The 24,455-nt window shown below is 44.0% G+C and overlaps 1 protein-coding gene and 3 long non-coding RNA genes across 4 annotated transcripts; all 4 read right to left on the reverse strand.

Moving 5' to 3' along the window:
• Positions 1 to 982: 982 nt before the first annotated feature.
• On the reverse strand, positions 983 to 9,648 carry LOC117464431 (stonustoxin subunit beta-like). Its single transcript, XM_034106856.2, has 4 exons — positions 9,603 to 9,648; positions 5,091 to 5,190; positions 1,654 to 3,108; positions 983 to 1,558 (listed from the first exon to the last, which is right to left on the reverse strand). Exons 2-4 carry the CDS (start codon positions 5,179 to 5,181, stop codon positions 999 to 1,001), a joined length of 2,106 nt encoding a protein of 701 aa, XP_033962747.1. The 5' UTR covers positions 5,182 to 5,190; positions 9,603 to 9,648; the 3' UTR covers positions 983 to 998.
• A 6,285-nt stretch (positions 9,649 to 15,933) lies between these two features.
• Positions 15,934 to 16,972, reverse strand: LOC117464432 (uncharacterized). Its single transcript, XR_004554084.2, has 3 exons — positions 16,883 to 16,972; positions 16,360 to 16,459; positions 15,934 to 15,994 (listed from the first exon to the last, which is right to left on the reverse strand). It is a non-coding gene; the product is annotated as an uncharacterized lncRNA (long non-coding RNA).
• A 478-nt stretch (positions 16,973 to 17,450) lies between these two features.
• On the reverse strand, positions 17,451 to 17,957 carry LOC117464433 (uncharacterized). Its single transcript, XR_004554085.1, has 4 exons — positions 17,895 to 17,957; positions 17,724 to 17,800; positions 17,613 to 17,655; positions 17,451 to 17,530 (listed from the first exon to the last, which is right to left on the reverse strand). It is a non-coding gene; the product is annotated as an uncharacterized lncRNA (long non-coding RNA).
• A 700-nt stretch (positions 17,958 to 18,657) lies between these two features.
• On the reverse strand, positions 18,658 to 19,155 carry LOC117464434 (uncharacterized). Its single transcript, XR_004554086.2, has 3 exons — positions 19,092 to 19,155; positions 18,871 to 19,013; positions 18,658 to 18,754 (listed from the first exon to the last, which is right to left on the reverse strand). It is a non-coding gene; the product is annotated as an uncharacterized lncRNA (long non-coding RNA).
• Positions 19,156 to 24,455: the final 5,300 nt, after the last annotated feature.

The following is a 24,455-nucleotide window of genomic DNA, read 5'->3' on the forward strand; positions in this document are numbered from 1 at the left end:
TTCATATGTCATCATTCTAATGTTGATAAAGCACGTCTAACCTTGTCCTGAACAGAGAACCCCACCCACACCGGTTTCATGAGAGAAAAGACTCCTCTTGTGTTCTCTAAATATAACTCGCTTTAGAAAAAGACAAAGCAAAAGCAATCGGCTCTTGAAGAACCTTATGTCCTAAAATAATGAGCATACATTCAACAGAATAAGCAACTATTTCCCCCATTATGTTTATATGTGCTGTATTTCAACATCAGTTTTGACCGAGCGATCGCCGGATATATAATGCTTGAGTATATGTTACTACGATAGAAAGTTCCTATGAAGAAATATTGTTCAACTGTTCGTAAAGCATCGGCTTCAAACCGTTTGAGAAGATGAAGAAATCAACATTCACTGAAAACAAGTCACTTTGTATATCCTCGTTTGTTCTGGTCCCTCTGGGTTTGAATGCATGTTTGATTCTGTGGAGCACGTTAAAGTTAGAATGGGATGCTAGGTTGCCATTTCAAACTTTAGAGCGACCAAGAAGCTAAGAGTTCTTCATCATTGCCTTAGTGGGAGGAGTTGGGACATGTTGACCTCTCAGGTGTTCAACAGGTGTACCCGCTTCACACCAGACAATAACTGCACACAATGTTAATAACGACGGATGTAAATAGGAAATCTTAATAGATTACAGTGAATAAAACACCACTCCCTGGAATTTTGAATCATAAAAGTTAAATTGTAGAAAGCAATAATAAAACATTCCCCGTCCCTCTGGATTTGAATGCATTTTGGATTTTGAGTAGCAGGTTAAAGTTAAGATGGGATGTTAGGTTTTCATTTAAACTTTAGGCAGACCAAGAATGGCCGACTGTGTGTAGATGTGTGTGAACGTTAGGCTACTGAGCAGGTGTGTGACCGCCTCTGCCTCTATGAATGTGTGTGAATGGCTGCCAATGTAAAAGCGCTTTGATGGGTCGTACAGACTGGAAGAGCGCTGTATGAATCCAGTTCATTTACAATTCAACTGGACACAGGTAGGCATAGTTGGCATTTCTATCAACGCAGAGGCCTGGGAGAAGAGGCTCAGTGAATGTGGTGTGAAAGGTGTACAGGTGAGTCAGTGTGTGGCCGGAGACTCTGTAGAAGGACAAAGTGCCAGCAGGCCAGTCCAGATACACCCCGATGCTACTGAAGCCATCAGAGGGATAAGGTACTTCCCACACCAGGTTACTGGCATGGAATGCCTTAAGAGAGTGATGTGATTCTTCCACATATTTGCCGAAGCTCCAGGATTCTGAATTAAAGCCGAACTTGCTCACAACTGAGCTTTGTCTGGCAGCTCCCTTGTATGCCACAGCAGCAAACACAAGCTGATCGCCACTGGTGCTCCACTCTACCTCCCAGTAATGGCACCCAGATAACTCCTCTTTGCACAACACCTGTGGCCATGAGCTATACCTCTCTGGGTGAGGAGGATAATCCTGCCATGCTCCACTTGTTGCCTTTTTGTTTCCGTGAGACAGAATGAGGTAGTTGTTGGCAGTGTCTGGGTCCAGGTGGAGATCACAGGCATCTGATGGAGAAAACATAACAACATATCTTATCAGTAACTTTGATGGTCAAACTGCTGGAGAACTCGTATCTTTGACTTAAAAAAGCCTGACTTACACCAGATCAGATCTCTCTTGTGTGTGATAGTCTCCACAGAAGAAGGCTTTTGAAAGTCTTCATTGACCGGCTGGCCTTTCCAGTAGTGGTAGATGCTTGCTCCTTTGTATTTGGGATTGGTTTTGGCCGTTATGAGGAAACGGCATTGGCTGTTGTTCTTCAGCGCTTTGGAAGCACCCTGGAGAAATGTGGCTTTTTCTCTCATTGTGTTCAGAACTTCATTGGAGTAGTACCACTCCTCTTCATCGGTACTTCCTAACTTGGGTGATTTAAAGAAGTCAGCCATCTCATCAAGGTAGATATCACCCTTTAGCATGGAGGTGAACACAAAGCACAGAACATCCTCTACACCTGAAGCAAGGACCTCTCTGTCCAGCTCGTTCTGGTTCAGGACGATCGTTACTCCCTCCATGGTGTCGACACAGGACTTGATGATGTTGATTTCTCTCTCTTTGTGATCCAGCCACTTGGTTAGTTGTTCATGGTTGAAGGGTGACGTGTGCCTGGCTTTAAAGACTTTTTCCAGTGAGCTCTCATCTTCCTTTCCTACTCGGATGGAGGGAAGTTTCTCTGCCATGGCTTGCTGGAGGCTGGATTCATAATAACCACACAGTTTGAGGAAAGTGCTCAACTCTTCCTGAAGCACGGGGAAACTCTCTACCACTTTGTCTCCCAGAGAATCGTTGCATCTCATTCTTATTTCCTTTAAATCTTCCAGAGCTTCCTGCACCTTGATAACTAGTCCGATGCTGATCCCGGTCATCAGCTCAGGAGCTTTGGGATCAAACAGCTTCAGTGGCATCAGCGAGACCTTCACTGGGACCGAATTCTCTCCCTTTGTTCCCAGTAGCTGTGGAAGTTCTACATAGGTCTGCACTGCCTCTTTAAATGTTGCTGGGATGCTTTCAAGAATGAAGTCTCCGTGGAATTTGCAGGAGAATTTCTCAGTCAGGGCTTTCTCTGCAGCCGTCAACTTGATTTCAACCTTCCCCTCAACATCAAAAGAAGGAATCTTCTTTATCACAGCTTGCATGCTGCCCTCTATCTTCTGAACCTGGCTGGCTTCTAACTTCTCACTGTCAAACACAAAGAAAGCATCTGCCCCATACAGGATGCCTGTGACTACATGCGTCGCCAAGCCCTTCTCAATAACCTCCATCTGTTCGGTGTCCAGGGTCACATCAGTAATTAACATCTGTTTGAAGTTGGTGGTAGCTTTGTACTGTAAGGTCACTCTGCTCTGATTCTTGAATTTCTTCTGATCGTTCAGATATTTGGCAGATCCTCCAACTTCTATCAGTCCACTCAGGAAACTGACCTTCAGAGAAGCTTCAATGTCCATCAGAGTGGACTTGGATTCAGTGGTGTCAGATGCAGACATTTCAAAATGATTGCTGGGCTGAGGGGTTTCAGTTGTTTTTTCTTCTAGAGTTTCCTCATTCCACAATCTGAGACCTGAACAAATTGGAAAGCAAACAGTTTTCGGATCAGTTCAGGGAAAAACCTTTGTTTATATAAATTATAATAAAACTTATAATTTCAAAGCTTTACAGCTTCATATCCTGCCAGGAGTTTCCATAGGAAAAGTGTGTGTGTGTGTGTGTGTGTGTGTGTGTGTGTGTGTGTGTGTGTGTGTGTGTGTGTGTGTGTGTGTGTGTGTGTGTGTGTGTGTGTGTGTGTGTGTGTGTGTGTGTGTGTGTGTGTGTGTGTGTGTGTGTGTGTGTGATATGGGGCAGGACCTTAATCTCACAACACAGTAAAAATTATTTGTTGTACGATATCAAAAAATGTTTCACACGTGGCCATTTTACTCTTCTGTACTCTAGCATTCGATATTTAAGAATTCTAGAGTACAGAGGAGATCTAAAGTGATTTCTCAATTCTGATATTAAAGACTTTCTGAGAACAAATATAATCGTACAAACACAGAAAAAGACCCCAAATAAAAAAATCGTCTTTTCTACTCTAGCATTCTGTAGATTCTGAATTCAGGATTTAATATCACCATTTTGACTTTTCCTCAGAATTCTGACTTTATTCTCAGTGAGCCAGAAAGGAAACACAATAGCCAGCATGTGTAGTTCTGGGGGGGTGTTCGATTCCAGTTTTGGATAGTCTGGCGTGGTTTCGTTCCATTTCACACAGCTGTTTGACGCTCTGCGTAAAGACTGTAGTCCTAAACGATAGCTGGGGATTATGGGTAGTGTAGTGTCTTCGGCCATCCTAAACTCAGAAATGTTGACAATCGCAATGATGCTCGAAATGTCCCTTACAGGCCTACGTCTGTTTCCGGTTATTTTTATTTTGAAATGCAGTTCCTGACGAACACCAAAAAAGCCCGAGATTATGGAATTAAACCAATAAATAAAAGCAAGGATAATTGTGTGTTATTGGTGAGTAAATAACAGTGTGTTATTTTGAAAAGAATAACAAATTAGAAGGAAAAAATATTTAAAAATACAGATTTCAGTATCCTGAGGCTCTGAGCCTCGTTTATTTTCCTCACAGACGGCAACAAAAGTCCGAAATTATACGATTTAAAATAAAAGCAATAACTGTGGCTTGATATTGAGTAAGAACATGTTTTTATGAACCACACAGCTTCCGGTCTTCCACGACCCGACCGGAGAAAAAGACGTGCTGCAGGCAGTAGAAATACATTGCTTTTAAAATCGTGCTGTGCAACACGAAAAAAAGGGGCAAATCGTGTTGGTGAACACGAATGAATAGATTAAAAATCGTGTTGGTGAACACGAAATGCCGTGAGACTGGGTTGTAACACACTAACACACTAACGACTTGACTCCCAATATTCATTTAAATGATTTTATTGACTTGAAAATGATGATATTTCTTCCTCTAAGAAAGTAAACTCCGCTCCACGGCGCACAGATGGAGCTCCGACAACAAGTGGATTTAAAATGAAGGCAGCTCTGACCAATGTTCTCTGTCCAAGTCTGCTCACAGTTTCCACAAACAAGTCCTTAAACCCTACAGAGCCCATACCGTGTTCCTGTTAGTGTTTACTTCCTGTCTCTCTGCTTCAGTTCATTTATTTCACTTCCAACGCTCTGTCTTTTAACCTCTTTCTTTCTCTCCCTTGATCCTCCTCAGCAAAGATCAGTATTTTGCTAAGCAGCGGTTTGTTATAGAGTATCAATAACCTCTGAAATGTTCTTATTGACCAATCAGAATCAAGTATTCAACTAAGCCGTGTAATAAATGCATAGAAAATATAATCTACGGACAAAAGCAGTGAAAGAATATCCCGATATACACAGGTGCACAAAGAGACAAAGAAACAACTCTCATAACACACTCAATTTAAAATGGCACGACGAGAATCAAAAGATAACTTAACAAAGTAATGTCAGGCCTGGTGAATTGTTGTTATACGGTGACTATGATGAAAGCTTTGAGACAATGTGAAGTCTTACCTGGCACCAGTTCATCTCTCCGAGCATCATAGAGCATCCCTAGGGTGAAAGGTCGTCCCAGAGCAGCAACGTTCATGTGATCTGAGGCCATTTCTCCAACCTGTTGAGAAGAGACAGCACAGACTTCAGAAACTGATTTAAACGTCTGTTAAGGAGTAGGAGTGATGAGAGTTAACAACACTTGGAGTCTGACTCCAATTTCCCTGCAGACACTAATCCAGCAGCTGCAGTTTTACACAGAAAAGTAAAGTTGTCATCATCATCATCATCATCATCATCATCATCATCATCATCATCATCATCATCATCATCATCATCATCATCATCATCATCATCATCATCATCATCATCATCATCTTTATTTAAAGAGACTCTTGGTCCATTATTACAAAACATACAACACTCAAATACAAACTAAAAAAAGGCAGCCATACCAATGTTTCCACAGAGGCGGCTGGTATCGTACAGCACTGAGACACGGATTTGAAAGCAGCGTAATGACAGAATTATGAGAAACATTCAATCGACAGATGAATTTGTAAATCAGATTTCTCAAGAGAGCATGGAACGTGTTGACTCGTGCATTACAGAACATTTCACCTGCACTGCACCACCTGGGTTTTCTAAGCAGTATACGCAAACAGTCATTATATGCAACCTGGAGCTTCCGGAGGCTCGCCTTCTTATACTTGACCACAAGGGGGCAGTATAGAGAGGAGAGCAATACGCTCTGAAGAGGTTCACCTGAACCTTATCTGAACACCAAGAGAATTTTCTAGCCAACATGTTGGCTTGTATATATAAGACACGCCGCTGTCTATACATGTCGTCATCATCAGCCATTTCATCTGTGATGATGTGTCCCAGATACTTAGTGTTACAGCAAACAGACAGCACCTGTCCTGACAGGTAGCATGTTGGAAAACAAAGGTTCTTATCCCCTGTTGCTCTGCAGATCATTACAGCGCTCTTCTTAGCATTGTATTTAACGTCAAATTTGACTCCGTAATCAGAACAAACATTTAGCAACTGTTGAAAACCAGCACTGCCAGGAGAAACAATAGCCAGATCATCGGCATACATAAGATGGTTTACAATCACATGACCAATCACACACCCTGTTTTACAGACCCTTAAATCATCTGATCATTCATATAGATATTAAAAAGGCTCGGTGAGAGGAGCCCCCCCTGGCGGACTCCATTACCAACACCAAATGGCGCCGAGACTGCATCCCCCCATTTGATCCGCATGCTCTGGTTGGCATACCAATAAGTCAGGATCCTAATTATACTTTTGGGCACACCTCTTTGTCTCCATTTTAAAAACAGTTTGTGATGGTTAACTCGGTCAAAAGCCTTAGAGGCATCAATGAACCAATCAGAACAGTGGAATTCTGTCTTCTATATGTTTCTACCATTTCCTTCAGAGCATAGATGCATAGCTCAGCAGCATGCTTAGCCTTGAAGCCAAACTGGTTATCTGAGGTACATAAATAAGAACATAGTCTATCTAACAAAATTCTTTCCAGGACTTTGGATAACACACTGGCCAGAGCAATTGGTCTCTAGTTATCCACGCTCCCTACCTCGCCCGCTCTGTCCTTAATGACAGGGACCAAGGTAACAGTCAACATGGAGTCTGGCGACACACCATGAGTCATGAGGCCGGTAAAACAAATGGCAAGAAGAACTGCAACCTTCGGGCTCGCCAGTTTAAGGTGCTCTGCAGTGATTGGGTCAGAGCCGCTTGCTTTGTTATCAGCTAGCTGTGCAATTGCTCGATAAACCTCTTTAGCTGTGATTCCCACTGCGTCGCTTTTCACAACACTACCGACTTTGTAGGCGTCACTTTTAACACAATGAAGTATAGTAGAGTAATGTTGCCTCCACAACTCGGCTATGTTATGGGCTCCAGATACTCCCTCTGTGGTACACGGTAACGACGTGCTGGCCCTGTTCAGAGCCCTCACCTCCTTCCAGAAGCCATACTCCCTCTGTGGTACACGGTAACGACGTGCTGGCCCTGTTCAGAGCCCTCACCTCCTTCCAGAAGCCATACTCCCTCTATGGTACACAGTAACGACGTACTGGCGCTGTTCAGAGCTCTCACCTCCTTCCAGAAGCCATACTCCCTCTATGGTACACGGTAACGACGTACTGGCGCTGTTCAGAGCTCTCACCTCCTTCCAGAAGCCAGTCGCATCCTTATGAAGGAGCTTTTCAGCCATAGAGTCCGCTCTCAATGTTTCTGTGTGTTTGTTGACATAACGAGCTGCATATTTATATCTAGCATGTGTACGCTTTTTGAGATCCAGGACAGGCCCCTCTCTGGGCCTTCCTGCCTGGACCCAGGCCCCAAAAGCATTCTTGGCTTCAGCGTATTGATCAGCCACATGTTTATTCCACCCTGGCTTGACGTCGTGTCTCTTCCTAGAGTAGGTACAGCACGGTCTACTGGCCTCCCATACAGCTCCCACAATACAATCACACATGTTACAGAGGTCTTCACGGTGAGAGCTTTCATTACAACCCACATCAACACACAGAGCTGCCCCTTTGGGTAGATATCCATCACTCAACAGGACATCAGTTCTCCCATAGTACAATAGCCTATCCTCATTTGTGAGTTTGGACCAGTCCACTTTAGTGGTACAGGCATTTTTAACCTCCTGGGACATCTCAGGGAGACTATCACAATCTAGTGACATTACAAAAGGAATGTGATCTGACATTGATGCCTCATACACAATCTCAATTGATCGTACAGTGTCATGGGCATTAGCAGTGCTGATGCAATGGTCAAGCCATGAAGTTGTATGCCAGCAGGCCTCGCTTACATATGAATAGCTATCTGTAGGCAGAAGTATTTGGCTTGATAATATAAGATTGTTATCATCACGGCCTCAAAACCCATCTCTTCAAAAGAGCCTTTGCCTAGACATTTTTATCACCCTTTTTATTTTTATTTTTTTGTATTGCTTTTTTTTTAATTATTTTTTTTAATTAATTCTACCGTGTTGTGTAATGTTTATTTATACTGCTCATGCTCACTACTTGTAGCACTTCGGGATTTGCTTTCAAATATGAAGTGCTTTATAAATGGAACTCATTATTATTATTATTATCATCATCACAGAACGGTAGCATATGCTTAGCAAACAAGGACCTTTTGTCTGATATGTCAGCATTCATATCACCCACTACATAAACACTGGAGGAATGATTATCAGCAATAAAAGAATGTATAAAAGCAAGTCTGTTCAGGTATTCATCTTCATCATGCTGTGACTCATATGGTGTATATACATTGAGAATGCTAAACTCCTTGTTATTCATTTTGATCTGTACAGCAATACACCAGTCAACTTCAAGCCTGATGACATTAATGACAGCGTCCAGCTTTTTGTGCCACAGGATAGCCACGCCCCCTGCTCTCCTTCCTCTCACTATTCCCAGAGATAGGTCCGTAGTGGACTCACCAGCCCCGTGAAAATTGTCATTAAGAGAGTTCAACTTTCCCAAGTCCTGCTTTGGTAAGAAAGTTTCTTGCAAGCATAAAATGTCACATTTTTGTAGCAAGTTGTCCACCACTACACGTCGGATCCTATCAGCAGCGCTGTTGCCCAGGCGCAGCCCGCGACAGTTAAATGATCCAACCGTGGTAAATGTGGTTTTATATTGGACGTTGGATATTCGACACATTCGAAAAATCTATTTAACACTGGCTTCGATGGACGATTTTTTGTCAAATCAACTTCGATGTGTTAATACAAGGCCCGCCTATATAACACAAAGCTTTTTTTTCAAAAAACCCACCTTTTGATTTTATACTTTTTTTTTTGTTAACATATGCTATAAATCTATTATGCGGCTTTGTGTTATATAGGCGGGCCTTGTATTAACACATCGAAGTTGGTTTGACAAAAATTCGTCCATCGAAGCCAGTGTTAAATAGATTTTTCGAATGTGTCGAATATCCAACGTCCAATATAAAACCAAATTTACCACGGTCTTGCTCAGCAGGTTGGACACATCCAGGTTGTTAAACGTAACAGGCGGCAGCTCATCCAGGTAGTGGGAGACACAACGAGGGATGTTTTCACCGCATTCATTTAGCACTTTTAGACAGCTTTTGATATTGTTTGCATCCTTCTGGTTGCCTTTAAAGGCCACACACCGCTGCTTGGTTTCAGGACAGAGTTCAAACAACGTCTTTTTAGAAGTCTCGATCCATTCGGATTCAAAGGTGTTAGAGGCTACAAGGACTAGCTCGTCCTGGGTCATAGTTTTAATTTTAACCGCCAGGAAGTTGAGTAACTCATCCTCTACAATAACTAGGCCGTCAACAGTCTTGTATATTGTAGGTTTTAATCGAGGCCGGTGGTTTGAATCAGGAGCTACCGAGCCACGACACACACCATCATCCATCTTGGCAAGCCCTCAATGTTCCACTAAATGTGTGTTCGTCAGTTAGTCCTCACCAAATGTGTGTTCGTCAGTTAGTCCTCACCTGGTGAAGTAGATCAGCAGAGTTGTGTGAGGGTCTTCTGACTTCCAGCAGGAGCTTGAAGTCTGATGAACTGTGGTGTTGAGAGGTGACTTATATACTGTCAGATACTCTCCTCCCCTGACGCCCTGTTCTCACACCTGAACACACCTGCCAAAACATTTCTTATCGTGACGGGCCTTGGCAAGAAAACATCTTCCTGATGTGATCAACAGAAAAAGTAAATGTCCCTTGTACCTGAATGCAGAGACACTCCCTGACACTGATTGATAGTCTTGTCTGCCGACTTCTTACATAACATGCTTCCAGAAATGAAAACAACCTTATTTAAAGGTGAAATGTGAAATACCATCTGCTCCACAGAAATACAGAGAAATGAATAGTTCCATACATAAATCCATTGATATACTGAATACAAACCCCAATTCAATGAAGTTGGGACGTTGTGTAAAACATAAATAAAAACAGAATACAACGAATTGAAAATTATTCACTCTTTTTTTATTTGATGCCGGCAACACCTTTACTGTACGTTCATGCGAATGTCAGTGGGCGACATTAGCACGAAATGGTTCTCCAATCCATTAACGCTGTGGTTCTGGATACGGTGAACCCCTGCAGGTGAGTGGGCGTCGTGCTGGCCCCGGCACTTCACTCACACCTGAACCTGAACCAGCAGGAAACTGGTCGACATGTTATTTCTGGATTACAGTTACATTGCAACCCAATCAAGCCAATGCAGCTGATTGTGGAGCTGGCAGCAGGCCTTCCAGACGTACCATGGAGGGTGAGAATCAGAATGAGGTGCTGGCTGTCAGTGCTTCCCTATGTGTGGCACAACGCACTATAAGCACCTGGACGGTGCTCTCAATACGAACAAAGTTAGATGTGGAACACTGGACACTTCTCACACACGATATGGTTGCTAGCTCGTTAACAGCTAGTGGTAGATCAGGGCAGAGCAGGTACGTCAGATCCGAGCCAAGGCCACGCAATCGATATCCACACTCTGCGATTTCTTATAATGCAACTCTGACGAATGAATTCATGTTTGTTGGAGACTCTTGTGTATGAAGCGTGACCAACCAATGTGTGAAGGCACTAGATTTACGTGTTCCCTCATTTTTTCTCTCAACATTAAATGAAAAAGGCATTAACCTGGATTGAGGAACTTCCCCTCGATTCTTTTAGCCGCGTTCACACCAAGTACTTTGCCGTACTTAGTGCCCCGGCACTTATTACCCCAGGGCACTAAGTGCAGATCGCTTTCACACCGGAATAAGTCCCTGAGGGAGGATTAGGCAAATGAAGCCGCTGACGTCACTTCTTCTTCTTCTGCTTTGGGTTTACTGGCAGGCCGCAAACCACTTCACGGCGTATTCTGCCACCCGGAGTCCCCGGCCGGAAGTCCCCGGAGTTGGGGAAGGCTTCAGTAGAAGCTGCTGGGAGTCCCAGCAGCTTCTACTTCCGAGTAAATCGCCAGAACGCCGACACCTCCTCATCTCCACCGCTCCCATGTTTTATTTTGTGTTGCCATAAGTTAGTCTCTCTGCGTTTCTGCGCTGGGCGAATGCTAATGCTAATAATGCTAATATAAGGATAATAAAATGGCGGCTCTACAAAACATTTCAGAGTTTTACGGGGCGTGGTTTGCAATTCGTCCATCAGAACTGGGGAACTTTTTTCCCCCAGGAAACTAAAATCTCTCAGCAGGCACTAAAAATGGGGGTAAAAGTTCCCGACACTCAGTACTCTTTTTGGTGTGAACGCGACATAAGGGGTACTAACGGAACTAAACGTGAAAAGTACGGGGAAAAGTACCCCGGTGTGAACGCGGCTATTGGCTCTAACGGTTACAAAGAGGTGTCAATCACCAAAATCGACCACTGGGGGCCAGAGATATGGAAAATCCACCCAAATGACCCCAGAAGTGGGTTTTTCTTCTAAACCTCTCTAAAAAGGTCAAATCTCACTTGTTTTGCATCCATCTTGATACAGGGTACGTATTATATGTTATAGTTTGTATTCCTAAAGCTTTTAGTCTACTATCCCATCATTCAAGGGTGGTTTTCACTATAAGTAATGTTTTTTCTTTCGACGGACACTATCATTTCCAGTTTTTTACTATGTTCAATCAGAATTTACTTTAAAATAAAAAAATCTAGATTTATTCTGACTTTTCTACATCCTACTCAAAGGTTTATAATTTCTTTGAGAAAAAAGATTGTTAATTTACTCCTTTTAGAAGTGAAGTCATTTGTTCTGGGAATGTCATTTTCGAGCCTGAAAAACAGGCTCCGGGCTCAACAGGTTCAATCAAAAGTAAAACACAAACTCAAGGAACAAGGAAGTTTGCCAGGTGTGCTTGTTAGGAAAGCAGCATACCTGCGGAGCTGCTTCAGAGGCAGAAACACGAGCAGCTGGAACAAAGACATTCAAACCGGTTCAGTGAAACAAGTACATCAATATATTTATCTTTCTGAATAACTTCTCAAACTGCAACCCGACCCACTCCTGCAATATCAGATCAAGCATATTTCATAAATCCTAGTAATCTCGCAGTATTTTTTTATTAATATTTAGTTTATATTTTCTGTGACAACCGCATGATGTGAATAACTTCCTTCATACATTTTCTACATGACAGAAAACAAAGAAGGAGCTTGTTCTTCTGCTGCTGGCACAGAATACTTTAAACACTTCCTTCAGGCGACAGTTGGCCTTGTTTAGCAGACAGCATACCTGCAGAGCTGCTGCAGAGGACCATGACAAAAGAAACTCAAGGAAGGAGGAAGTGAATTAAAAAATATATTTTAAAAAGCAATATGGGTCTTTGGTCTTGGCCATAGTGGAGTTTGGAGTGTGACTGTTTGAGGTTGTGGACAGGTGTCTTTTATACTGATAACGAGTTCAAACAGGTTCCATTAATACAGTTAACGAGTGGAGGACAGAGGAGGCTCTGAGAGAAGAAGCTACAGGTCTGTGAGAGCCAGACATCTTGTTTCTTTGTAGGAGACCAAATACTTATTTTACCGAGGAATTTACCAATTCATTCATTACAAATCCTACAATGTGATTTCCTGGATTCTTTCCCCCATCCTGTCTCTCAGAGTTGAAGTGTACCTAGGATGAAAAGTACAGGCCTCTCATATTTTTAAGTGGGAGAACTTGCACAATTGGTGGCTGACTAAATACTTTTTTGCCCCACTATATGTCTGTCTCTCACCTGTATGTCTCTCATATTTCTGTCTCTCACCTGTCTGTCTCTCACCTGTCTGTCTCTCAGCTGCTGGGTCAGTCTCTTCCAGGTTTGTTTCTTCATTTCGTGTTTTACCTTAAATTCTGAATTGATTGACTTGGTGTTACATGTCCCAATTACCTGTCTGTCTCTACCTGTCTGTCTCTCTCTACGTGTCTCTCTCTACCTGTCTGTCTCTACCTGTCCATCTCTACCTGTCTGTCTCACACCTGTCCATCTCTACCTGTCTGTCTCTACCTGTCTCTCTCTACGTGTCTGTCTCTACCTGTCTGTCTCTACCTGTCCATCTCTACCTGTCTGTCTCACACCTGTCTGTCTCTACCTGTCCATCTCTACCTGTCTCTCTCTACCTGTCTGTCTCTGCCTGTCTGTCTCTACCTCGATAATAATATGTATTGCATCCATGGGTAGAAACCAAGCAGCAAACTGTGGGATAGAGCCGGGAAGCCAATACGGAAGTGCCACACACTGCAGTTCATACATGGGCCGCTAGGGACTGGCTGCAGAAAGGAGCAGTTTCCATAGACCCCCATGTTAAAATGCCCAACTTTACAGCAGAAAAAAAAATGTTTCTACCCCTGGATGCAATAAATATTATTATCGATATAGTTAGATTCCACCTTCATGATTATGAATCTGTGAGTGAATTGTTTTCTAACACGACCCTTTTATTTATATTAGGTCTTAAAGTTTTTGCATACATTAGGGCGTGGCCACGTTGATGGACACGTACATGCCTCACTGTCAGCTAACAGCAACTTGCCCACTCTGCTAGGCTACAACCATAGAGGCTACAACGTTAGTTAGTCATAGTGCTGTACTTGACCCTTTAGCTTTAGCCGTGTTCGTGGTGATTGTGCCTTTTAGGGAATATTGTTACAAATACCAGATTAAAATGTCGTGCTGTGCGCTTGAATGTACTAACAGAACTTCTAAGACGTCTAAAATGATAATATTATACATGTTAACCCCGTTCGCAGGTGTTTGTGTGCTTGGTAGCTTAGCTTGCTACTTATTAGCCAGCTAAGGACGTAACCCTTTATGCATACATATACATTTTAGTTTATGATTCAGCCTTGGGTAAGACTTGTATAGTCTATGGCTATGACGCCCATAATGCTAAACGGGAGCAAATGTGAATAGGGGACCCGATTATCCCAGTGGTGGCCGCCGGAGCTAACGGAGCCGCAGGGGGCTAGCTCCAGCCGGCGTCCCGGAGCTGCGGCTCCGTTAGGTCCGGGCGGTGGAGTCCGTCTTTTCTCAACGTGTGAATGACAAGCATTAAGAATAACAGAATATAGCTAATTCTCTTGCAGATTGTCTCATTTGATTATGAATGTAACGTTTATATAGGCGAACGACACTGTTAGCAGTAACTTGGTATGCATGTATTTCATGTTAGCTTGGCTTCTTAGCCTGAGCTAGCTCTGTTTACTTCCAGTTCTGAGGCAGCAGGTCCCGCCTCGGCTCCGCCTTTTTGCCCTTATTTGGAGCAGGCGGGATTAGACTCTGACGTCACAGTCGAGCCGTTAGTGGCCGACTCCGCCCACTAAGGGCTTCACGGCAACTCTTCAGAATCCTATGGGTGACGTCACGGACACTACGTCCATTTATATATACAGTCTATGGTAGAAACATGTTTTTTTTCTGCTGTAAAGTTGGGCATTTTAACATGGGGGTCTATGGAAATTGCTCCTTTCTGCAGCCAGTCCCTAGCGGCCCATGTATGAACTGCAGTGTGTGGCACTTTCGTATTTAGCGTCCCAGCTGTTCCCCAGAGTTTTTTGGAGCTGGAAGTGAACCGGATTCCGGAGCTAAGAGGCGGCGCCGCTGCGGTGTGAACAGGAAAAACCGTCACTTTTCAGGCTCCAGCTCCGAGCCGGAGCTGAAAACGCGTTGGTGTGAAAGGGGCAACAGAGACGAGGCATTTGAGTCCTGCAGGGTTTCCCCGTTAATATCAGTGTCTCGAAAACACATGTTGGCGACTGAAAGACAGTGTTTGGTCTTTTCCTGAAGCATCCTACAGAGTCTCAACTGAAAGATGGATGGATATACTTTATTAATCCCTCTTGGGGAAATGGTTTCTCTGCATTTGACCCATCCTGTGTTAGGAGCAGTGGGCTGCCATTTTGAACAGTGCCCGGGGAGCAGTGTAGGGAACGGTGCCTTGCTCAGGGACACCTCGGTAGCACTTGGTCTTGCCGGGACTTGAACTGGTGACAGTTGCCAAGCCAAGTCCCTATGATACCATTTTGAGATATTTATCTCCCATTCTTTCCCTTTTTCAAGTGAGCGTAAGTATTCAAATGCATCGTTCATTGCATCAAAACAAAAGGTGTTCATCTGTGGAATAACTGTAATGATGAGCTGGAATACTGTGCAACTTTATCTAACTATTATTTAGAAACCAAATCCTAAATGGTTCCGAGCAGGACCGGTGAAGTGATGCTGCTTTGTTCAGCTTTGTATTAAAGAACCAGAACCTCAAGAGTCCAGAAGCTCTTTATAAACCAGACTGAGGAACCAGAACCTCAAGAGTCCAGAAGCTCTTTATAAACCTGACTGAGGAACCAGAACCTCAAGAGTCAAGAAGCTCTTTATAAACCTGACTGAGGAACCAGAACCTCAAGAGTCCAGAAGCTCTTTATATGAATGTTCTCCGGTCTCAGAGGACCGGGTCTCTTCAGGTCCAGTTTCAGGTCTACAGGTGTGAGGGACAGTTTTAATGAAAGACACGTGGACTAGTTTTACAGAACCAGGATTTATAGAAGCTCCGAGGCTGAAACAAAGAGACAGAACCAGCCGGGAACCGGTTCTTTAATGTAAACAAAAATACATCAGAACTGAATCTGAATGAAGTCCTGAACCACAGGGTCAGGATCTTAACAAATTAAAGCTCAGGGAGTCTCCTGATTGGACGAGCTCTCCTCCTCCCTCATTGGATGGATGGATGGATGCCCCGCCCCTGACTCACCCCCACCCAATGACCTTAATCTGAGGAAACAAAACAGAAACAGATCCAGGATCAGAAACAGACTCAGATCCAGGATCAGACTCATACTCAGATCCAGACTCACATGGTCAGGGTCTCCTGACAGAACGAGCCCAGCTGCTGCATCTCAGTCTGGAAGAAGTTCTGAAGAGAGACAGAAGAACTGGATCAGGTCTGACTACTAATGTGTTTTATTCTTAAATATATTCTCTGTACCAGGATCAGTACTGCAGTATTAGTGAGTACAGTAGCAGTATTAGTACGGTAGCAGTATTAGTACAGTAGCAGTATTAGTACAGTAGTAGTATATGTACAGTAGCAGTATTAGTACAGTAGCAGTATTAGTACAGTAGCAGTATTAGTACAGTAGCAGTATTAGTACAGTAGTAGTATTAGTACAGTAGCAGTATTAGTACGGTAGCAGTAGTAGTATTAGTACAGTAGTAGTATTAGTACAGTAGTAGTATATTAGTACAGTAGCAGCAGTATTACTGCAGTATTCTGTGTACCAGGGTCTGTGTGTTGATGGAAGTCAGACGGTTTGAATCATCATGGAGACTCTTCAGCTGATCAGTGACACTGCTCTGAAACCTGTGGAGCAACACCAACCTACACACACACACACACACGCACATGCACGCACGCACACACACACACACACACATGATAAAGTGGGCGGTACTTGTGCTGACAGACAGGTGTGATAAAGTGGGCGGTACTTGTGCTGAAGGACAGGTGTGATAAAGTGGGCGGTACTTGTGCTGACGGACAGGTGTGATAAAGTGGGCGGTACTTGTGCTGACGGACAGGTGTGATAAAGTGGGCGGTACTTGTGCTGAAGGACAGGTGTGATAAAGTGGGCGGTACTTGTGCTGACGGACAGGTTTGATAAAGTGGGCGGTACTTGTGCTGACGGACAGGTGTGATAAAGTGGGCGGTACTTGTACTGACGGACAGGTGTGATAAAGTGGGCGGTACTTGTACTGACGGACAGGTGTGATAAAGTGGGCGGTACTTGTACAGATGTGTTACCTGTGTTGATGGACAGCGGTCAGCAGGGAGGAGACCTGTTGTTGACATTTTGTTAACGACTGGAGTATTTCTGTCTCCACGTTCTTCCAGCAGCCCTGAAACGTATCGTTAGTTCATATTTTAAAGTACTTCATTTGTTTATTGATAATAAAATCCTTTAGGGTCGGCACTGACGGTGAAAGTGGTGATCCAGCTGAGAATTAAAGGTGTTGAAGGCAGCGGTGATATCGGACGTCAGGTGAGACCCTGGCTCCACCCCCCCCACAGGCCCCGCCCCCTCAGGTGAGGACTCTGGGAGCAGGTGAGCAGCAGATTTAAGAATCATTCAAACATCATCATGTTAATAAATGATAACATATCCACCTGTCTGCAGGCTGTTAGGCTCCTCCCACTCTGGCTCTGGCTCCTCCCACAGCTCTTCCCCCTCCTCCCACTCGGTCTCTGGCTCCTCCCGCTTAGGCTCTGGCTCCTCCCACTCAGGTGCTTCCCCCTCTGACACAGGCTCTTCCCCCTCCACCCCGTCCCCCTCTGACACAGGCTCTTCCCCCTCCACCCCCTCTCCCTCTGACACAGGTTCCTCCCCCTTGGCCTCAGGCTCCTCCCTCCTGGTTTTGCCCAGCGGGCCCTCAGTTTGGTCTAACAGGTAACCTTCAGACAGAAACAGAAATATAATCTTAAATGTTAAAGAGTGAGCTTTAACCCATCAGCAGAGTGAGATAATAAATAATACCTGAGTCTAGAGCGGACCTCTTCCTGCCAGAACCGAACCCTTCCTGAAACACAGGTAGACCACCAGTAAAAACTGTACCTTTAATATAATAATTATATAAATATAACCTACCTTTGGAATGAAAGAGAGGTCTCCAAACATGTCTTTCTGCACCTGAGACGTTTGTTGCTCCGCCCCCTCAGGTAACCCTGAGAGACAGACAGGTTCCTCTGAGGTGGTTTTAATTAGGGGGGGGGGGGGGGGTTATTGATGAGTCAACAGACAGGTATATAATGTACTTACCTGAGGAGTGTGTGGGGGAGGAGTGAAAGATCTGATCGAACAGAAGCTCTGCCTGATTCACCTGAAACAGAGAGGAGAGGTCACACACACACACACACACACACACACACACACACACACACACACACACACACACACACACACACACACACACACACACACACACCACACACACACACACACACACACACACACACACACACACACACACACACACACACACACACACACACACACACACACACACACACACACACACACACACACACACACACACACACACACACACACACACACACACACACACACACACACACACACACACACACACACACACACACACACACACACACACACAACCTTCGGAACAGGTGAGTCCAGACTACTTGGGGAGGACATGGGGAGGACTGTGGGAGAGACAGACAGACAGTATTAGACAGACAAGTGAGTCAGACAAACAGGCGAGTCCGACAGACAGGTGAGTCAGACAGACAGACAGTATTATATTATATACCTTTCAGCTTGCTCTTAATCTTTGCTTTCTTCCTGCGGTAGGTCTTTCCATGGTGCTTGTTAGCGGGGCGGGTGACCTGGACCGTAGAGAGACAGACAGGTTCCTCTGAGGTTACCTTCGGAACAGGTGAGTCCTGCTGACAGGTGAGTCGGACAGACAGGTGAGTCGGACAGACAGGTGAGTCGGACAGACAGGTGAGTCGGACAGACAGTATTATAAACGTAGGGCTTTTATTTTGAAGACCTTTCAGCTTGCTCTTTGCTTTCTTCCTGCGGTAGGACCTTCCATTGTGCTCATCAGCGGGGGGGGAGACCTGGACCATACCATCTGAGGAACACTTCACTTTCTGTTTCATAGGGGGGGAACACACCCATATTCTGACATGATTATTATTACAATTAAATAGATTTGTATTCTGTTTTCACTGAAGCTGATATCTGCAGATATTTGATTGACAGGTACCATGAAGACCCGCCCCATCGCCTCCTGCAGTTTGCTCAGGTGTTGGCTGTCGAACCTCAGCTGCACCACCTGACCTGGGCTGTCCCGGTGCATGATGGGAAACTTCAGCCGCACGCTGAGGACCGCCTCTGCCCCACTGCATTCTGGGAAAACACACACAGCGTCATGAGGGATAAATAAACAAATAGAGATGAAATATAAACAATCAGACAGGAAGTTACCTTTGAGGCTGTAGAGATCCACTTCCTCCTGCTGCAGGACAATCGAGTCCCACAGGAAGCCCTGCAACACACACACTCTACTTTAAAGTGGACCTATCACGCTTTATTTGAATAATATATTGTAGGGCCATACCTATATAAAACATGTCTGTGAAGTTTTTTTTTCAAAATACCAAACAGATCATGCATTTTAGCCATGCCTCATTTTGCTCTATTTGCTCTATTCCAGCCCTGTCTTCACAAGGGCTGATTCTGTGGCAAATGAGCTGCAGCTGACCACGCCCCCCTGCAAAGGAGGGGGGCGTCGTCAGCTGCAGCTCAAATCTGTATCAGATCCGTTGCAGCCCCGTTTTTAGAGATTTGGGTACGGAGGAAAAGAGAGAGGGTTGTGTTTTCTGACACTTGGTGAGTTCCCTGACGCACCGGGGACACATTCATGTATACAAGGCGTACAAAAGTGCATCTTGCATGATAGGTCCCCTTTAAAGAGTCCCACAGGAAGCCCTGCAACACACATACTTTACATTTAAAGAGTCCTCTCCTGCTGATGTTCAGGTGTATATCAGTATGTAGTGTCTCTACTTTAAAGAGTCCTCTCCTGCTGATGTTCAGGTGTATATCAGTATGTAATGTCTCTACTTTAAAGAGTCCTCTCCTGCTGATGTTCAGGTGTATATCAGTATGTAGTGTCTCTACTTTAAAGAGTCCTCTCCAGCTGATGTTCAGGTGTATATCAGTATGTAGTGTCTCTACTTTAAAGAGTCCTCTCCTGCTGATGTTCAGGTGTATATCAGTATGTAGTGTCTCTACTTTAAAGAGTCCTCTCCTGCTGATGTTCAGGTGTATATCAGTATGTAATGTCTCTACTTTAAAGAGTCCTCTCCTGCTGATGTTCAGGTGTATATCAGTATGTAGTGTCTCTTCTTTAAAGAGTCCTCTCCTGCTGATGTTCAGGTGTATATCAGTATGTAGTGTCTCTACTTTAAAGAGTCCTCTCCTGCTGATGTTCAGGTGTATATCAGTATGTAGTGTCTCTACTTTAAAGAGTCCTCTCCTGCTGATGTTCAGGTATATATCAGTATGTAGTGTCTCTACTTTAAAGAGTCCTCTCCTGCTGATGTTCAGGTGTATATCAGTGTGTAGTGTCTCTACTTTAAAGAGTCCTCTCCTGCTGATGTTCAGGTGTATATCAGTATGTAGTGTCTCTACTTTAAAGAGTCCTCTCCTGCTGATGTTCAGGTGTATATCAGTATGTAGTGTCTCTACTTTAAAGAGTCCTCTCCTGCTGATGTTCAGGTGTATATCAGTATGTAGTGTCTCTACTTTAAAGAGTCCTCTCCTGCTGTGGAGGTGTGTTACCTGTGGATTGTCGATGAAGAAGCTCACACACTCTGAGCCCACGTCGAAGTCGATCCAGAACTCGTCCAACTTGTGGTCTTTGGGGAAACGGCTGCAGGACACGAGAGAAACATGTTAGAAGCACATGCGCAATATGTGAGAAACACATTGTTTTGATCATGTTCGTGTCCGTACCTCGGGGGAGTCCAGGAAGGCTTGGCGGCAGGGGAAGGTGTAGAGCAGGGGTACTCAATACAAATCTTAAAGGTCCAAAATAAATGTTTCAATAAGACAAAGGTCCGTTTATTACGGTCATTCAAACTTTTAAACAATTGCAACAAGATTCTTAACACGAGGTTGCAAAAACAAAAGTTATATTTATGCAGCAGTTTTCATTGTTGTTGTGTCTGTGCTCGACCCCTCAGAGTCGCAGAGTAAGAGCTGCAGGTATGAATAAAGGCAGCTGCACTCTTTTTCGTTCAGCATTCCCATTATTGCTTTATAAATGTCTTGCCCCCTTGTGTCTCCACTGAGGTTCGTCAGGCCCAACACATCTTCAACAAACTCCCGCTTTGCCTCATCATAAAAACTCACTAACACCAGCAACTGAGCATTGTCAGTGGTGTCAGCGGACTCACCCACAGCTAAGGAAATGCCCTGTGCATTTTTTATTCCATCACAAAGCTGATGAATCAAATCACCAGCCAGTATTTATGTTCTTCTGGTTGCTGTGGAATCTGAGAGGGGGATTTGCTTGATTTGACCTGTTATTTCCTCTTTGTGTTTGCCTTCACATGGTCTCCATCACTTCAGTCATGCATTCTTTTATACTCAGTTATTATCCAGTGGAAAGCCCTTACCTACTAACTTAGTTAAATCAAAGTGGTTACTTTTTCTTGGCTGGGCAGTGAAGTTTTACACACCGTCTTATTTGACTTTCTCAGGACTTAAAACTGTCCGTGAGCAGAGCATCAAGTTGATGAAGCTGAATGCCGCGATTACCATCTTGTTCAGCAAAACGCCTCACAAACTTATTAAGACCAACAGCTTTAGTGCGTTTTGATTCAATGCTGAGTGCAGCCACACTGACAGGCACTCTGTCAGACCGCAACTACCTCATTCCTTCAGTGCTTGGGTCCGAATGCTTCTCGTTTTGCGCCGTCCTGTTCAAATGAAATCGCCGCCATATGTCCACGCTCGCGCCAGGACCGGGGGAGGGGTTACATGACGTGCATCTTGTGCTGCATTCACTTGCACTCGGACATTAGAGACTTTCTCTCATAAATGTCCGATGAGCTACAACTTTTCTTTCAAAACAAAGCTGGGTGGCAAGGCCTATTTTTAGGGTGTCAGTTGCCACCCCGGTCGGTGAAACTAGGCTACTAGCTACAGTACAGATGGAACTAGATGAGCTGTTAACTCTCGCTCTGAATCAGACAGGTTGAAAGAGACACGGACATTTTTCCCACCCGCATTCCGTGAAGACCCGCCGTACTGTGCCTCTGATTCGCAGATTGTTTGGGGGGAAAACACAGACACACACAGACAGTGGAACAGGACATGCAGAGCGCTGTTTGTAGTCTATGGACAAAGCGGATCATTTTGACTCGTTGCGTTGTGGCGATGTCTCGCAGATAACACAGATAATACATATGAAAAGTATAATTTGCTCAGAGTCCAGAGACAGTTGTGGTTCGGTCCGGATCCGGACCAGAATCCGGACTTTGAGGATGCCTGCTTTAGAGCGACCAAGAAGCAAGAGTTCTTCATCATTGCCTTAGTGGGAGGAGTTGGGACATGTTGACCTCTCAGGTGTTCAACAGGTGTACCTGCTTCATACCAGACAATAACTGCACACAATGTCAATGAATGGGAACTCTAACCAGAGTACAGTGAACACCACTCCCCAGAGTACTCAATGAAAGCTAAATTGTTTAAAGCAATAATAATACTAATAATAATAACTTAGATTTATAGAGCGCCTTTCAGGGGACCCAAGGTCGCTTACAGCAAGACACAGGAGTAAAGCATTCAACCCTTATGAGAACATGGAAACTGCTGTACGTATCATTACTTTGTGAATCCAAACCCAATGCGCATTCTAAGCATCACTTGCTTTGGTGGAAAGAACTGGGGAAATCAAAAAAAGGGGGGGGGGGGGGTTATTGATAAGGAAATAAGCGTATTATGAAATACCCAGAACTCATGATTCACTGTCATATGCAGATGCGTCCCTGACACTGATTGATAGTCTTTTCTGCCGACTTCTTACATAACATGCTTCCAGAAATGACCTTATTCAAAGGTGAAATGTGAAACACCAGCCATCTGCTCCAAAGCAATACAGAGAGATTAATAGTTCCATACATACATTAATGTGTACTGTATACAAACCCCATTTCAATGAAGTTGGGACGTTGTGTAAAACATAACTAAAAACAGAATACAATGATTTGAAAATCAAAAAACTTGAAATTATTCTCTCATTTTGAATTTGATGCCGGCAACACCTTGACTGTACGTTCATGCGAATGTCAGTGGGCGACATTAGCACGAAATGGTTCTCCGACCCATTAACGCTGTGGTTCTAGTGAACGCCTACAGATGAGTGGACGTCATGGTAAAATATTATATAGTTGGTATCAGTGAAATGTATAATCTACATTAAAATCTCGTTTAAAATTGTGTTACGATGTCATAAGTTACTGATAAGTCAAGTGTTTCCTGCCTGGCCGCAGAAATCTTTGCCCGTGTACCATTACCCCCTCTCGTCTGGGGCGCTGACAAAAGAGCCCAAGTAAGTGCAGCAGCCAACCAATTGCTGACTGTTGCGACCTGAAAACTATGCAGGCGAAACATAATTTCAGCCAATCAGCGTGGTCAGATCTGATGGTCAAAGGGCGCTCATTTCAGCGCCCAAGGCAGTCTGTGAGTTGATTGGACTCGTATCCAAGGTGACGCTACAGTAGTTGATGAAGATGGCTGCTGGTGCAGGCACTTCTGGAGACTCCGGACCTCGGTCCCCACCCAATTCCGTCCAAGAGCTGTTATCCAATCCTTTCGAAAATTGGTGGGTTTTACCACGTGCTGCTGATGAAACTCTCCAATTGGCCCGGCTAACGTTTGTTGTTGTTTTGTGTCAGTTTTACGTCGCCACTTCCATTCACATTATTCATCATTGTTCCACAATGTTTATCATCATGAAATTAATATCTATATATGTTATACTATACTTGCACTGCTTACTGTTTTCATGCTTTATATATCTAGTGTATTCATACACACTGTTCATACTGCTCACAGGCTGCTGTGTGTATCTAGTGTATTAGTACACACTGTTCATACTGCTCACATGCTGCTGTGTGTATCTAGTGTATTCATACACACTGTTCATACTGCTCACAGGCTGCTGTGTGTATCTAGTGTATTAGTACACACTGTTCATACTGCTCACAGGCTGCTGTGTGTATCTAGTGTATTAGTACACACTGTTCATACTGCTCACATGCTGCTGTGTGTATCTAGTGTATTCATACACACTGTTCATACTGCTCACAGGCTGCTGTGTGTATCTAGTGTATTAGTACACACTGTTCATACTGCTCACAGGCTGCTGTGTGTGTCTAGTGTATTCATACCCCTCACTGTTTATTCATCATTCACTTCATTGTATCTTTTATTCTGTAGATTGTGTACATTACTTTTCACTTCACTGCTTGTTGCACCTGGTTAGAAGCTAAACTGCATTTCGTTGTCTCAGTTCCTGTAATCTGTGCAATAACAATAAAGTTGAATCTAATCTTGAGCAGGAACTAATGTATTTACTTAGTGCATATCTGACATTAACGATTAAACACATTTGTGCATTCTTCATAAATGCAAACTGGTCAAGACCACTGACGGAAGTAGTTTTGAAGTAATAAGTGGTTCTGTCTTTTACAGGATTCAACCCCCCTTGTATTGATTTGTTTTCAAAGGAACAGACACTTGAGTCATTCATTTGTAGTGATATAATAATGGGATTTC

This window comes from Pseudochaenichthys georgianus, chromosome 19 (assembly GCF_902827115.2).
Source record: "Pseudochaenichthys georgianus chromosome 19, fPseGeo1.2, whole genome shotgun sequence".
NCBI classification, from domain to species: domain Eukaryota; kingdom Metazoa; phylum Chordata; class Actinopteri; order Perciformes; family Channichthyidae; genus Pseudochaenichthys; species Pseudochaenichthys georgianus.

Coding starts and splice junctions, on each gene's coding strand:
- LOC117464431 (XM_034106856.2), bottom strand. CDS start 5,181: ATGGCCTCAGATCACATGAACGTTGCTGCTCTGGGACGACCTTTCACC. Junction 3,109..5,090: donor GAGAGATGAACTGGTGCCAG/GTAAGACTTCAC, acceptor CAATTTGTTCAG/GTCTCAGATTGTGGAATGAG. Junction 1,559..1,653: donor CAAGAGAGATCTGATCTGGT/GTAAGTCAGGCT, acceptor TTTCTCCATCAG/ATGCCTGTGATCTCCACCTG.